This window comes from Gavialis gangeticus, unplaced genomic scaffold, assembly GCF_001723915.1.
Source record: "Gavialis gangeticus isolate Ggan-Ray unplaced genomic scaffold, GavGan_comp1, whole genome shotgun sequence".
Lineage (NCBI taxonomy): Eukaryota > Metazoa > Chordata > Crocodylia > Gavialidae > Gavialis > Gavialis gangeticus.
Window position 1 is genome coordinate 163,762,329 of NW_017729024.1, and position 14,656 is coordinate 163,776,984.

The following is a 14,656-nucleotide window of genomic DNA, read 5'->3' on the forward strand; positions in this document are numbered from 1 at the left end:
GGGGGGGGGGTGTGGCTAAGGCTGTGGAAGCAGAGAGATGGAGCCAGGGAGCAGCAGTCTGAGATTGACCTTGACAAGGGAGCAAGTGCCCAGCATGGCTGCAGGAGCAGAGAAAGAGCTAGCGTTGCAGCCCCGTCTGTGTCCGGGAGCAGCAGGCGGGAGGGAGAAGCCAGGCAGTTCCCATGGCCAGTGGCCAGGAGCACATGGGGCAGGGAGGTGTCAGGGGAAGCGCAGGTAAGCATAGCTAGCTGCCCACAGCCCAAGCATGTGAGAGCAGAGCAGATGCCAGGTGGAAGAGCTCCCTGAAGCTGGGCAGGCTGGGCCAGCTGGAGGTGCAGGACAGGGCAGCTGACCCCTCCTGTGCCCTGGGGCTCCCAGCTATGCCCCAAGCCAGAGCTCCATGCTCCAGAGGTGAGTGGAGCTGGCCTGATCCAGACATGGTGCTGGGCACTGCTCCCCACACCATGGAGCGGCCAGCAGTCTGAACAGCCCACAAGCCTCTCTTTGAAGAGAGGCTGGAGTCATGGCCTGCGAGGGCTGCACCACGGAAAGACTCTGGCCTGCCCCCTGTGTTCCCTGCCCCAGTGCCTGGGGTCAGGCCAGAACAGGTCTCTTGTGACAGAGGCAGGGCCTCGGCCTGGTCCCTCTCGGGTGTGCATTAACCCCCTTGGCAGCAGCAGCATGCTGGCCCTGCAGCCCCCATGCTGTCCAGGGGCAGGGACGATGCCAGGCTGTGTCAGGGTGACGGTGTTGTGCTGCTCCAAGCTCGGACACAGGGTTTGCCTGAGCTGATTTGGATGAAGCTGATCCTGCCTTAGGTGGGGCTTGGGTAGACGTCACCTCTGAGGTCCCTGCCAGCCCTGTGTCTCTTTGACTTGGACCCAGCCCTGCCCCTGAAGTCAGGGCCTTTCTTCACAGCTGCTTCCTATCTTAGCCTGAATCTGCCTAGCTTCAGCTTCTCCCTCCATCTGCTGGACTCAGAACCCTGGGCAGCACTGTGTCCCCAGTGTACACGTGTGGCCTGACATCAGGGTACCTTATGACCCCCTGAGGTGCTGCCCAACCTGTCTGGCTGGAAACCATAAGTACATTTCTGGGTCAGGACAGAACAGCCACCTCCCACTGGAGCCGCGCAGCAGGGATGCACCCTCACCTCATGCTACTGGCTGCTCTGCAGCAGGTCTCCACCTCCACGATGCTTCTGCAGTCCTGGTCTGCCCCACACAGTGTGCGAATTTGGGGACCTCGCACCCTGTCCTGCCCAGCGTTCCTGGACAGTGTCAGATACCGTCCAGGAGAGCTGGGCAGGACGGGCAGAGCAGAGCAGGGGCATGGCATCTCAGGCTCCAGACCCCACGCTACAATCACAGCACCTGGGTGGCGCCGGCCCCGCCCCGGCCCCAGGAAGATGAGGGCCTTTCAGCAGCAGCTCAGGGACATGAGGAGGAAGAACGGGAGCAAGGGAATGTCTCACTGGCGAGGTGAGACCCCTCCCCAGGCTGGGAGGGAGCCCTGTTGCTGAGCTGCACAGCCTGGCGTGGAGGCAGCATCCTAGCCTGGTGTGGAGCTGGACAGGCCTTTGCCCTCTCTGCTCCAGGGCCCTTGCACTTACGCTGTCCCATCTGTGCCTCCGGCACACGCTCGCGGATCATTCGGCAGGCATCATACACCATGGTGGAGGGCTCAAATTGCATGGTCTTGACCACATTGCCGATGCTGATCTTCAGTGACAGGGCAACCATGGTGGCGGCTGGAAGGCCCCTGCTCCTCCTTCACCTGCAATGGAGAGTGGCAGCCAGGTCAGCTCCAGTATACAGCTGCCCTAGGTGCAGCCCCTGCACCGGCCCCTCCCTGCCCCCCAGGGACAGCACAGGAGCAACCGGCCTTGCTGAGCAGACCCTTGCAGCGGTCACCACCTTCACCCCACCCTGGCCGGTGTTGGGACCCTTCTCTGCCTGGCAGCAGGGCAACAACTGACCTAACACCATGTCATGGCCCTGCCCAGGATCGGAGACCCTGACAAGGGGCTGCTGCTGTTGGGAGATCTGCCTCAGCAAAGGGTTCCAGCCCTGTCTGCTCTGAGAGGCTTGCATGGGAAGGGGCTGTATACCAGAGCTTTGACAAAGCTCGCCGGGGAGACTGAAGCAGGGGAAGAGCTTCCCAAAAGCCACTGAGTTCAGGGCAGAGCCATGAGGTCCTGGCCCTGGCCCCAGCCCCACGCTCAGACCCACCAGCCCATGAGATGCCCAGCGGAAGAAGGAAGTCAAGGGCCGGGAGGCAGACCAGGTCCCAGGGCCCTGCGCCTGGCAGGGGGATGAGGTGCCTGCACTGGCTCTCAGGACACTCCTTACCTCCTGCCACCTGAGGGGCATGGAGGGGGCATGCAGACCCCCCAGGCCTGGCCCAGCCTGGGGGACAGGGGAGGGCAGGAGCACTCAGAAGCTACAGGGTCACCCTGCCCAGAGGCTCTCGAGCTGCTTATCTAGGGCAGGACCAACCACTTCCTCTCACTCCGAGGCCACTTTCCAGCAGCGCAGGAGCAGTGATGGCCGCTGTCACCCAGCCACGAGTGTGCCGGCTGGAGGAAGTGCGAGCCCGGCCGATAAGAGTGGAGGGTGACATGGAACAAGCTATAAATACCAGAGACCATGACACAGAAACCACGGGAGGAAAACCGAGTTCATGGCAGTGCCAGCAGGGCCCCTCACCCCATCAGGGTCCTGGACTGGCACCCAGCTGCTCAGTCCTATGAGCAAGGGACAGGACTGGGCCGTGGCCATCACCATGCAGGAGCCCCCCTGGGTGCTGGCACATCCACGTTTCCTAGGCATGAGGGATCACGGAGAAGGGACTGCAATGGAGGGAGCAGCCATATGCTCCTGGCCCGGGAAGGGGGGAACAAGGGGTGACCACAACTCCAAGTACCCCCAGGGCACCAGAACGAGGACAGGCACAGCTGCATGGGGTGGGACAGCAGTAGAGGGCTGCAAACCTAGACAGTGGGTGGGAGGCCAGGACCCAGCTGCACTGGGGTGGTGCAGGACCCTCCCGCCAGGCCGGGAGCTGGCCCAGGCAGCACAGGGGTGTGGATGGCCACAGGAAGCAGTTCAGAGGAGCAGCACAACTTGCATTGAGCCAGCTTTCCGGACACTCAGGGGTCACACAGCTGTCCAGGGCAGGGGGACAAACAACCCCTCCTCTGCAGCCAGAGACGCCATCCTGGGACCCTGACAAGCAACCCCCTGGCTAGCAGGGGCCAGGACAACAGCCCTAGACAGCTGGTGCCAGCAGTGCCGACTCCCCACCCTGGGCTGCAGTGCCCTGCCAGCCCCAGGCCCACACCCCCTCCCTGCCAGCACGGAGCTCACCAAGGCAGCACGGAGGATGTCCCAGGCCCTCGGCGGCACGCCAGACGCTGAGCAGCACACGCAGCCGTGCCCAGCTCTACGCAACCCCCGCCCTGCCCCGCCCTCCGCATTTCCTGTCGCCCAGGGCCACACTCCTGCTCTGGCTGCGCAGCAGGGAGGGGTGGTGGCACGCGCCTCCTGCCCCAGACGCTGCAACAGGAGCACGGGAGGTGCTGCCCTGCTCAAAGCAGCGAGCTGCAGCCCCTGGGCAGGCAGCAAACACCTGCCCCCATGGGCAGCCGCCCCAACCCAAGCTGCTGGCGCTACTGCAGGCTGAGGGTGTTGCACACAGAGCTGGAGGGCTCAGAACCCCATCTGTGGCGGGCGTGGTGTGGCATGCCCCTTAGGATTTGATATGGCTGCCCAGCAGTGTGCAGGGAGCACAGGGCCCCAGACAGCCCTGCCCCGGGACCCACCAGGCCTGGTGAAGGTGGCAGCACTGGTACTGTGGCTAGGGGCAGCCGGGGAGCACACATGCACAGGTGCACGTGTCTACATGACAACACTGCATATAGCTCATGAGAATGGGGCTGGGGTCTGCGCTTGGACACCCCGCATGGGCTGCACCCGTGCTGGTGGTGCCAGTCAACACGCGGTCCCCACAGCCCCCCCGGGCAGACTGTGTCCTGGGGCATCATGCCCGGCCCTCCACTATCCCAGAACGCCTCAGCACAACACCCATCTGCTAGGGCACCAAGCTGGTTCCTGGCTTCCCCTGTGCTTGGGGCCATGGCTGATGAGCCTCTGGCAGCCGGGAACCCGCTCCTGACACAGACACTGCCCTGGGTTGGAGCACAGGCAGCACCGCAGGGTGTGCAGGCTGCTTCCTGCTGCAGACCAGCCGTTCAGGCCTCCCATCTGGGGCTGCTCCACTGATCCGGACATGCACCCGGCAGGGAGGGAGCTGTGACCACTCCACTGCGGGCAGCAGGCTCCTGGTGGCTGGCATGGCTCTGCACTGGCTGGGCAATGCCTGGAGGCTTGCAGGCAGCGGGACACGGCTCACTGCCGCTTAAGCGGCTGGAGTGGGGGTCTCTTGCAAACAAACCCCCTCCAGGATGGGACACTGTCCCCCTGCCCTGGCCCTGGGATGCCTTTACATGGTTTGGTCTCAGCTGACGGTGTGTGGGGGGAGTCCCCATCCCTGCAGCGAGGTGCAGAGGGGAGGGGCCTGCCCCAGGCCAGGCAGAGCAGCACCTGCATCTCCAGGTCAGTGCCCTACCCTGGCCCCCCACCCTGAGAGACCCGTCACACACTGGCCAGACCCCATCCCTTACCCGCATCACTTGTGGTCATCTCTGCTGAGAGCTCCCCAAGCGGGGCCAAGCCCTCCGGTGCAGTACCAGTTGCAACGGGCCTGATCCTGATCGAGGCTGCCAGGTGCAGCTGGATTGTCAGTGCTAATTACAGAGCCATGGCTTCAGGCCGGGGCTGTCAGCCACAAAGCCACGGAGGGGGCAGAGGGCCATGGGGTGACAGGCTGACAGTGGCAAGGAATGGCTGGCCCAGGACAGGGAGCAGAGCTGTGGGACTGTGCACACACAGGGCAGAGGTGCCGGGGCCTGGACAAGCTGCACAAGGTGGCTGGGGGGGAGTGGGGGGGGGCCATGGCCTTTCACCCATTCCCTGCTCCCAATGGATGCAGCTGTATCTGAGCAGAACCGCAACCGACCAGAGCGCAAGAGAACTCGCTGGGCACCCAAATCCCCACGGTCTCCAGCCTGGCCCCAGCCTCCTACAACCAGCCTCCTGTGCCTCGCCTTCCCCAAAAGGTGGGCATGGGGACCCTCCCTGGCTCTCCAAGCTGGGCTGGGGTTCAGTAATGCCTGACCATGGTCTTGACCCCTTGAGGGATGAGTCTGGACCAAGAAACTGAGCCCCCAGCAAAGCTTGAGGCCTGGAGGCTCCCAGTTTTGGGTGCTGTACTTCAAGAATTACGTTGATAGACTTGAGAGGGTCCAGAGGAGGCCACTCGTATGGTCAGGGGCTTACAGAACAAGCCCTGTGAGAAGAGACTGAGGGACCTGGACCTCTTCAGCCTCCATAAGAGAAGGCGGAGAGTTGATCTTGTGGCCACCTACAAATTCATTAGGGGGACGCAGCAAGGGATTGGAGATGCTCTGTTCACCAGGGTGCCTCTTGGGGTAACAAGGAACAATGGCCACAAACTGACAGAGAGCAGATTTAAGCTAGATATCAGGAAAAACTTCTTCACCGTAAGGCAGGCTTCCAAGGGAGGTGGTGCTCTCCCCTCCTGGGGGTCTTTAAGAGAAGGCTGGATAGGGATCTGGCTGGAGTCATGTGGCCCCAGCACTTTCCTGCCTATGCAGTGGGTCGGACTCAATGACCTGTTGAGGTCCCTTCCGACCCGAGCACCTATGAATCAAAAAGACTGCAGAGCCCAAGCCAGTAGCGGTGGGGTGAGTATGATCTGAATCCGAGTCCAGGCTGGGAGACATGCAGGCTGGGTGGCAAGGTCAGGAGCAGGCCTGAGCCTGGGGGCCATGGGAAGGGGAGGGGATCAAGGCCCAGACCCTGCTCATAGAGTCTACGAGTGACAAGGGCAGTGCAAGGGACAAGATCGCACCAGGCTCGGGCACTATCAGGGGCACAGGCCTTCCCGCTCTGGCCCCTCCAGGACCCCAGGGTTCAGAACAGGCCCTGCAGCTGTCCAGGCTGGAGCCGAGCACGCACCCCTCCCACCATCCCACTCGGATGCATTCCAGCGCTGCATTCCTGAGCCTTGCAGCGCCCAGCCTGGGGTGGGGCCACCGCGCAGCGTGCTGGGCTCCAGGGAGCCAGGCCCGCAGTGCCGCAGCCAGAGCAATGCCGGCAGCATACGAAGGCGTGAGGAGACATGCATGCGCCCCTTCCCAACACACGCTGTGCCTGCCCCACTCCTTGGGGCCCCAGAAGTGCACGCAGCAGCCTATAGCCGAGGAGGCTGCAAACGCCTGCCATGTGCCCCACTGGCTTGGGGATTCATGCCATGGAAACTGTGGGGCTGCCCTGATGCACGGTGCCTAAAGCAAGGCAGAAAGCGTCCTCTGGGATTCCCATGCAGCCCAAGCCACCCAGGCATGTCAGGTGCGAGCTGGGACACCCAGGACACCATGTTATAGGTGCACCCTGGGCCTGGTGGTCATGAGGCAGACCCCAAAGACCTGCTGACACCCCCGGCTAGTGCCAGCGCCAGCTAACGCAAGCCCCTGTGGTGCCATTGGGATCAGGCTGAGAGGTGACCGGAGGATGTGCTTCAGCTGCGGTCAGAGACCACAAGGAGCAGGGCAAAGCAGCAGCAGGAACCTGGCAGTGCAGGGTAAGGGTGGCCCAGCAATGTCTCGAGCCAGCCCTGGGGGCTCCCCTGCCAAGAATACCCACTGCTGCCACGGGAAAGACACTCCCATGCAAACCCCAGATCTAGTGAGAAGCCCAGTGGCTGCAGCCCCATGCACCCAATCCCTGCCTGCCTGGGGTGAGGCTGCCTCGGACCCTAGAGGCAGGAAGCCTCGTGCTGGCCCAAGCCTGAGTTGCAATCCCCAATGCCCGGGGCAGCTGCAGCAGCAAGCAAATGTGGTAGAATCCAGGAGGGAGCAGGAACTCCTACGCCAAGGGTGCACAACCAGGGACCACAGAGCAGGAAAGCAGAAGGCCACAGCCTGCTGAAGCTCTTTGACCTTCAGGAACCACCTCTGCTCAACCACCAACTAGCCCTTTGTGTGAATGAACCATAAAATCAACTGAAGGTGCAGACAGAGGTGGGCCAGGGGAATGCGCAGGGAAAGCAGAAAGCACCTCCTCAGCATCAGATGCAGAGAAAAGGCAAGATCAGTGCACCCTCCCCACGGGCCCCTGCCACGCAGGCAGCGACAGGACAGTGAGTTGAGAACAAGAAACGTCAGCGGTGACTTTTGCTCGACATGGCTGGTGGAGCGCGAGACGTTGCAGCAGTGCCCTTGGAGGAAGAAGTGCTTTCCTGTACGCAGCTACAAGCTGCATGCTCGAGAGGCAGCTAGACCGCATGCAGGTGTGACCAGGAGCTGCTCGCTGCTTGCTCAAAAAGTGAAAACAACACAGCCCTGGGGACGCAGCCACCAAGCGATGCCAGAAGCTGCTGGAGACCAGGCATGTGGCTCTGATGGTCAGCTACCACTGCTGGAACCACTTGTTCAGAGAGGCAGCAAAACCACCGGTGCTTGCAACCCAGCAGGACCTCTCCTTCAGGCAACTCACCTGCCCCGACCCAGACACATTTGGGGCTGCACGGGCCCCTCTGACCCCATGGGGAGTCAAGCTAGAAGCAAAGAGCAGAACAGGGGAACGGAGCCCCTGGCCCAGCAAGCCACCGTCTGCACCCCGTGCACGGAGAGCTCTGACCACAGTGTGGAGGAGTCCCTTCACGTCTGCAGCTCTAGTGTAGCACAAAACCTGCAACAGCAACAGGAAGAGGTTTCCATGGAACCAGACAGTGCACAGGTTCATGACCCTGCCAGCAAGGTCTCCCGGAAATCTGGCCGCATCTAATTAAAAATTGCTCCTTGCTCTTTTGAGCCTCTATGCAAGCCCCAGAAATTCTTCCCCGAGTCTGCTGTGCAACAAGCCAGGTCACAGCCGATAGCACCGCACGGGCAGGAAATTATAGGGACATGATGAAGGAAGACAGAACAGCGGGATTCAGAACTCTGCCTCTGCCTAGCAGATCCGAACCATCCTTGGTAACAAGGTGGGTGCCCCAGAAAAGAAGTCAGTCAATGATGGTTTCTTGACAGGCACAGAGAGATAGCTCGTGGCAGGGGCCTGGGTGCAGGTCAGACCTGCAGGTGGGAAGTCTCTGTCCCCTTCCCAAGCTGCCCCTAGCAGCCAGCTGCTTGCACTCACCCTCCCAGCAGTCACCTGGCAAGGGAAGCTGGGGCAGAGGCAGCTCCATGGCGGAGGACAGCGCTGCAGAGGGGATGCACTTGCATTTCCTTCCAGGAGGGCTCTGGGGATGGTGCAGGCATCTTCCACCTGCCACCTTAGCCCTGCAGGACCCCAAGGAGAGTGGGCAGGATGGCAGAGGCCAGGCCACAGCAGCAGGGAGGTCACTGGGGGAAGACAGAGGACAGCCTTCTCCTGCTTGATACAGGGCAGGTTGTAACAACAATGGGGCATGGCAGCACTTCTCAATCACAGGCAATTTGGTCCAGTTACAAACCTCTGGTCTAGGAACATCCTTGTTTTTACCACAGCTCAGACATGCCTGGAGGGCTAGAAGATGGCTCAGAACCAGCGACCATCACTAATAGCAAAGGTGAGGGGCTGGGAAATGGCCGCACGTGCCCTGAGAGATCAAGCCACCTGTGTTACCGTCCTCCTGTTTCCTGTCTTCTACCCATGGCTGTCCAGAGCCTGCTTTCCAATGTGGAAGAAACGTATCTAGAGCCCCCAGGGCTCCTGGGCACGAGCTGACAGCCACGCGACGAGATAGGAATGCTTTAATTCCTCTCTAGAGCATGAGGGCTGGGACAGCTCTGGGGGAAAGGGAATACGACATGGCTGCAGTGTTTGTCCGGCTGCCCCATGCCCCTCCCACAAAGGTTTATTAAATACCCATATTCCTTTATCCTTAGAGCATAAACAACTCCCGAGGACGGCAACGTTCCAGGCAGCCGGATACAAACCCCGACCGACTCGGGCAAGACGCGGCCCTGCAACAGTGGTCCCAGCTTCAGCGGGGCAGCAGGGTGAGGAGGGGGCGCAGGGATAGCACGCTCGCTGCAAGCAGCTCTCCTACCTGCACATGGCTACAGGCAGCAACCAGCTTGGCACTGCGAGCCGAGTCATCGCACCCACCATTAGTACAGACCCGCACACTCCCTGGCAAAGGCATTGTGTCCACAGTTCCCAGAGGGAGGTGCGCAGGTCCCAAAACCTCATCCAGTTGCCCTCACCTTGAGCCCAGTCACGTGCGTATAGCTAAAGGTGCCTGAGCTTCAGGCAAAGATGTCGAGAGCCAGGGCTGGCTAAAGCTGGCTCTGCCAGTTACCTGGTGTCGACGCCTGCACTGTGCCTGATGCAGCCTCCCACGTCAGCCCTTCTGCGGGCTGTGGTGAGGAGCTGATGCAGATGCCTCCTCACAGGCCCAGAGGGTCACAGGATGGACGAGCCACTGGCCTGGGACTCGGAAGAGGAGACAAAGGCCTGCGGAGCTGTCCCAGGCAGGGTCATTTCTTGTGCTGCCTTTCATAGATTCACAGAGTCGGTGGGCCATGTAGTCTGACCCCCTACCCCTGGCAGGCAAGAAAAGGGTCACCAACCCTGGGGTCATGTGATCCCAGCCAGGTGCGAATGAAACCAGGACAGTCCATGCCTGAGTCCTGCAGCAGCACGTGGACTGCAGCCTGGCCCGAAACGACACAGACCCCAAGGTCACTGCCTGTCATGCCCTGTCTTTGGATCTCAACAGACCAGACCAGGTCTTCGGGCAAGGGTGGCCTCGCTAGGCTCATGGGGCAGGCTGCCCGGCCAACCGCCGATCGTAGCTGGTGGGTGCAGGAGCTGCATTAACGGTCCCACAGGGAACAAACAGACAGGAGGAGGACTTGGGGAGCGGGACGGCTCAACCCCTGCCATCACCATCCCGAGCTGCTCATCCACCCCCCAGCACTAGCGCAGCATGAGCAGCAGCTCCACATCCCGCCCCTCCAGCTGTTGCTCCTGAGTGTGCTCAGACCCTCAAGGAGCAGCTCAGAGCCGCTCCGCAGCCACAGCGCCAGCCCCCGCGTCCTGCAGACACCTCCCACCCGGCCCGGTGCGAGGGGGCAGGGCGCCTGTCCTGTGCTGACGGGCTCACATTCCAGCGGCTGCTCCGGCGTTATTTGTGGTTGGAACCAGAGATGACAGGGAGACAGATAATGATGGGCTGCTCCAGGGAGGCAGCTTCCCACCCCTCTCTTGAGGTGTGGAGCCCCCAGCAGCGCTGCCTAAGCCCCAGCTAGGGTCACCACAGGCAGCAGCAGTCCAGCCCCAAGCAGAGGGACCAGAGCACAGGAGCCCGGGATACTGGACTAATGGGACCAAAACAGTCTGCAGCAGAAGTGGGCAGGCTGGATGGCTGGCGCGAAGCCCTGGCGAGGCGAGCCTCAGGGGCCTGAGGGCTTGAGGCATCCTGGAATCAGCTGCCACCAGGAGCTGGATGGCAAAAACAGCCTTGCAACTGGGAGGGCAGCACCGGGGCATCTCAGACCTGGGAGCCCAGTGCTGCGCCTACGCCATGTTTTGGGACCAAGGCATGAAGAGCGGCTGCAGCATTGCACTGGAGCACTGGCACGGCAGATGGGCAGGGTTGGCAACAGGCAGGAGCTGCTCCCTGGGAAGCCTGCACCTCTGACAGCAACAGTGACTGCACAGGCCGTGCTCCGACTACACAGCACACGGCCGCTCCCCTTCCCTCTCATCCATGAGTACCCAGAAAAGTGCCCAGCTCAGCCCTCTGCTGATGCCAGGAGCTGCTGCCTCAAGTCCCTGCAACTGCATACAGACCTAAGGCCAGAAGGAGCCATTATGTCACTAGTCCAGCCTCCTGAATGTCCCAGGCTGCTCGTTCTCAGCCAGGCCCCTGCACTGAGCCTGACAACTGCTTGGCCAACAGCCACGGTCCTCAACCAGGGAGCTGCAGCATCCCGAGGTGCCTTGAGATCCTCTCGAGGGTGCCGGACACTACTCGCATGGCCAGGTGCAAAGAGCTTAAACAGGAATCCTCTGACCCGCTGGGGTTTTTCTGTGGTCGAGAAATGAAGGAAAAGCAGAGCTGGCATTTCCTAGGGAGCTCCGAGCCTAGGAAGGCAGAGAACCGCGGGGCTAAAGCCTGCTCCAAAAGCCAGTGGTTGGATGCCAAGGGAGTGATAACCCATGCCGTCCCTCGCAGGTGACCCCAGCAGTCGTCCCCACCACTGAGCTCCGTGTTTCTGGTCTATCAGGGACCTGCCTGGTTCTGCTTCCCATCTTGCCTTACCCTGGCAGTGCAAGAGCCACACATAGCTGCGCTCACATGGCAGCTCTGGGCTCCAGCCACCCAAAGTCTTGAAAACGCGGAAGTCTGCACTTCCTCCTGCTCCTCAGGAGGCCTGTGGAAGAGCCACGGGGCTGCCAGATGCAGGGAAGCGACAGCCTTGGAGGTTTCCCCTTTGGCGGTGCACTGGGCAGCCAGCTACTGCTTCCACTTCAATGTGGAGGGCTGGGGACCGCCAGGGCCAAGAGGCAGCGCTCCCAGCCCTGCTGCTGGGGGGAAAAGACAGGCCAGCTGGCTCCGGTTTCAGACAAGGGCTCTGACAGCATGGGGCAGGTCAGGACTGCCCCTGGGCACCAGCAGCACCGCAGAGTGGGGCCAGCCATGCTGAGCCACATCCTGCCCAGGGGCTTGGGCTGCAGGCCCTGCCACGCATGACCCCTGACCTGGAAGGGAACACGGTGTGCCCTGGCCCTGGGGGCCACCCTGCTCTCCCCACAGTGGACAGGCTCTGATGGTGGGGCAGCAAAACGAGACCTCGTTTACACCAGGGGCAAAGCTGTCCCACACGCAGGACCCCGTCTCTCTGTGCTGCACGGTGCCACAGCCCTCTCCAAGTCTGCCTCACCCTCCCAGGCCCTTGCAGACCCTTTACCGGGAAACCAGCAGATTCCAGCCACCACGTTAAAGACTCCGAAAATATGTCCCCTCCCCCCAAGGAGAACAGGAGCGAGAGAAGGGAGTAAACAGTGGCTGCTACCAAATATGGAATTAGCAGCGGGATGAAGCCATGGCCCAGGCATCCCGACATCCTGCCGGCATATCCACGGGCCAAGGCCCGGCCTGCCGCAGCGGTCGTCGGGCAGCCGCCAGCCACGGCAGGGCCTCAGCCCCACGCTCTAGCCAGGGGACAGCGAGGCAGGGGCAGATCTGAGAGCTGCAACAGGAGGAACAGTCTCAGCCTTCCCTTCCACAAGCACGACCCACCCCGAGAGCGTGGCGGGGCCACAGCACAAGCTGCCTGCGCCAGGCAGGGGCGCTGCCGACACCCCAAGAGCGCCCCCACCCCACATGCCCATGACAGCAGAGCAGCACAGTGCGGTCTGCAGTCGTGGGCCCTTCCTCCTCACAGCAGCAGCACGACACTTCCCCTTTTGGGCCTGCGTCCCCTTGCTGTCCCATGACCTCCCCTCCCCCAGGACAGCCAAGGCACACCAGCATTGGGGAGGCACTGAAGTTATGTGCTCCACCCCCGTGCCCTCTCCTCTGGGCACAATCGGCCCGTTGTCTGGGGATTAGAGCACCAACACCCACACGCGGCCAGCCCCATCAGCAGTAGCTTTCACTGGTACCCAAAGCCTCTGAGGGCAGCTCAGCAGCAGCACCAGTGAGGATAGGAGTCAGGGCTGCTCTGGAACAGTGCCCAGGCGCACGCACTGGTGCTGCAGAGCTGCCCTGCATGTTTGCATCTTCTCGGCCAGTGACTGCTCCCAGGCCAACTCTGCCCTAGACGTGCCCCTCACCCAGGGCCCTGCCAGCCCTGGGTGGGGCAGCCCAGCAGGGCTGGGGGAGGGAGGGGACGGACGTGCAGCAGTGCAGACCTTGGAGGAAGAACCTGCCGGCCTGGGCCTTACCCCGACACGGCTCCCCACTGCTACTCTGAGCAAGTCACTTCAATCAATGCTGGGTGCAGCACCCACCAGTGTCCTGTCCTGGAGCCCGCCCTTCCCTCCCAGGGGATGTGCCAATGCACCAGGTACGAGTCGGGTGCAGCACGCTGGCTTCGGCTCCCACTGAGACCCAGTGGGAACTTGGCCCACCACGACAAGTGGTTATTAATACCTCTCACAGCAGCAGGGCACTGGCTGGGAACGTCCCTCCTGCCGAGCTGCCAGCTACAATTGGCTCATACGGCATGGTGTGTCAGGGCCCAGAAGGGGCAAGCACCAGGGGCTCAGATGGCCACTGGGGTGGTCCGGCCTGACAAGGCTTCCTGCAAGCGTGGCAGCCTTGGCCCCTCACCTCCTCCTTGCCCTTCTGCGCTGACTGGCTCCCGAGCACACAGTGGGGCACCAACACCAGAGGCCTCTGGCCGAGCTGTCCCTGGACCCCAAGCACAAGACACGGAGCTGCTCCCAGCACTGGACTCGCTCCTTCCTGTTTCCCAGGGTAGCATTTCTGACCCAGGGAGGAAGCACAGCAGCACATGACCCAGAAAGCCCCAGCAGGCCACAGCCTTGCCAGGACCAGCACAGAGCAGCCTCCAGCCCCACACAGGCCACTTCATCAGCACCGAGTGCAGGAAACCCAACCCCAGCCCATCCAAGAGCAAAAGCTGCCCACAGGGTCAGGCTTACTGCCCATCTGCCAGGAGGCCCAGGGCTTTGCAGGACAGCAGCCCCATCTGCTCTGGTCAAATGTGGCCCGCAGCTGCACCGCTCCCCAGCTGGAGACCAGCCTGTGTGCCTGAGGCAGCCAGTCTGCACCCTACCAGGCGCCACCGTCACTAACAGAACGGAGTCTCCCCACCTGGGACAGGATCACTGATGACACCATCTCCTCCCCATGGGATCTGCCCCATGTACCTGAGCCAAGCTGCCCTCCCCAAGCCAGCAGGAAAGACCCTGCCCGTGAGGGCCTCTGCTCCCTCCTTCCAGGCCCTTGCCTTGCACAATTTTCTTTAGCCACACAGTCCCCACAGCCTTCACTTGGAGGCACCAGGTCACTTTGTGCCAAGCCCCATTGTAGAGGAGAAGGTTAAAATTAACCCCAGGCCAGGACCACCAAGGCCCCATCATGAAGCATGGGCAAGCGAAAGCAACCCCAGCCTCTGCTGGAGGGCCTGAAAGCTGGGCACGAGGCATCTGACGCTGCCAAGCTGTCACGATGGCATTGCCTCCTGCCCTGCACAAGTAGCAGGACAGCAAGCCCCAGAGGCAGACACAGATCATGATGCGCAGCACGACATTTCAGCCACACATGGAGCTGATCTTCTCCGGCCATACAGCAGCTGCTCGAGTCGGCACAGGACCGGGCACCCCCATGGCAGGCGCTACTCTACCTGACACATGGTGAAGGGGAGTGCAACCTCACCGCCGCTGAGGGGCACAGGCGGGCTCAGCACCCATGCAGGGGCAGCACTTGCCTCAGCTGACAGGATGGCTCCACAGCAGTTGCCTCAACTGCCCTGTAGCCCTGCGAGGCAACAGCTCTGGTGGCACCACACCATTGCCTCCACACTGCCCTGCAGAGCTCTAAGCAC

General features: G+C 61.9%; 1 protein-coding gene across 1 annotated transcript in view; it reads right to left on the bottom strand.

Moving 5' to 3' along the window:
- TLN1 (talin 1) overlaps positions 1-14,656 on the bottom strand; it is an 83,099-nt gene that overhangs the window by 45,691 nt on the left and 22,752 nt on the right. The window contains 1 exon segment of the mRNA XM_019518014.1: positions 1,613-1,776. Within this exon segment, the coding sequence (XP_019373559.1) occupies positions 1,613-1,742 (130 nt within the window). The 5' untranslated portion in view covers positions 1,743-1,776.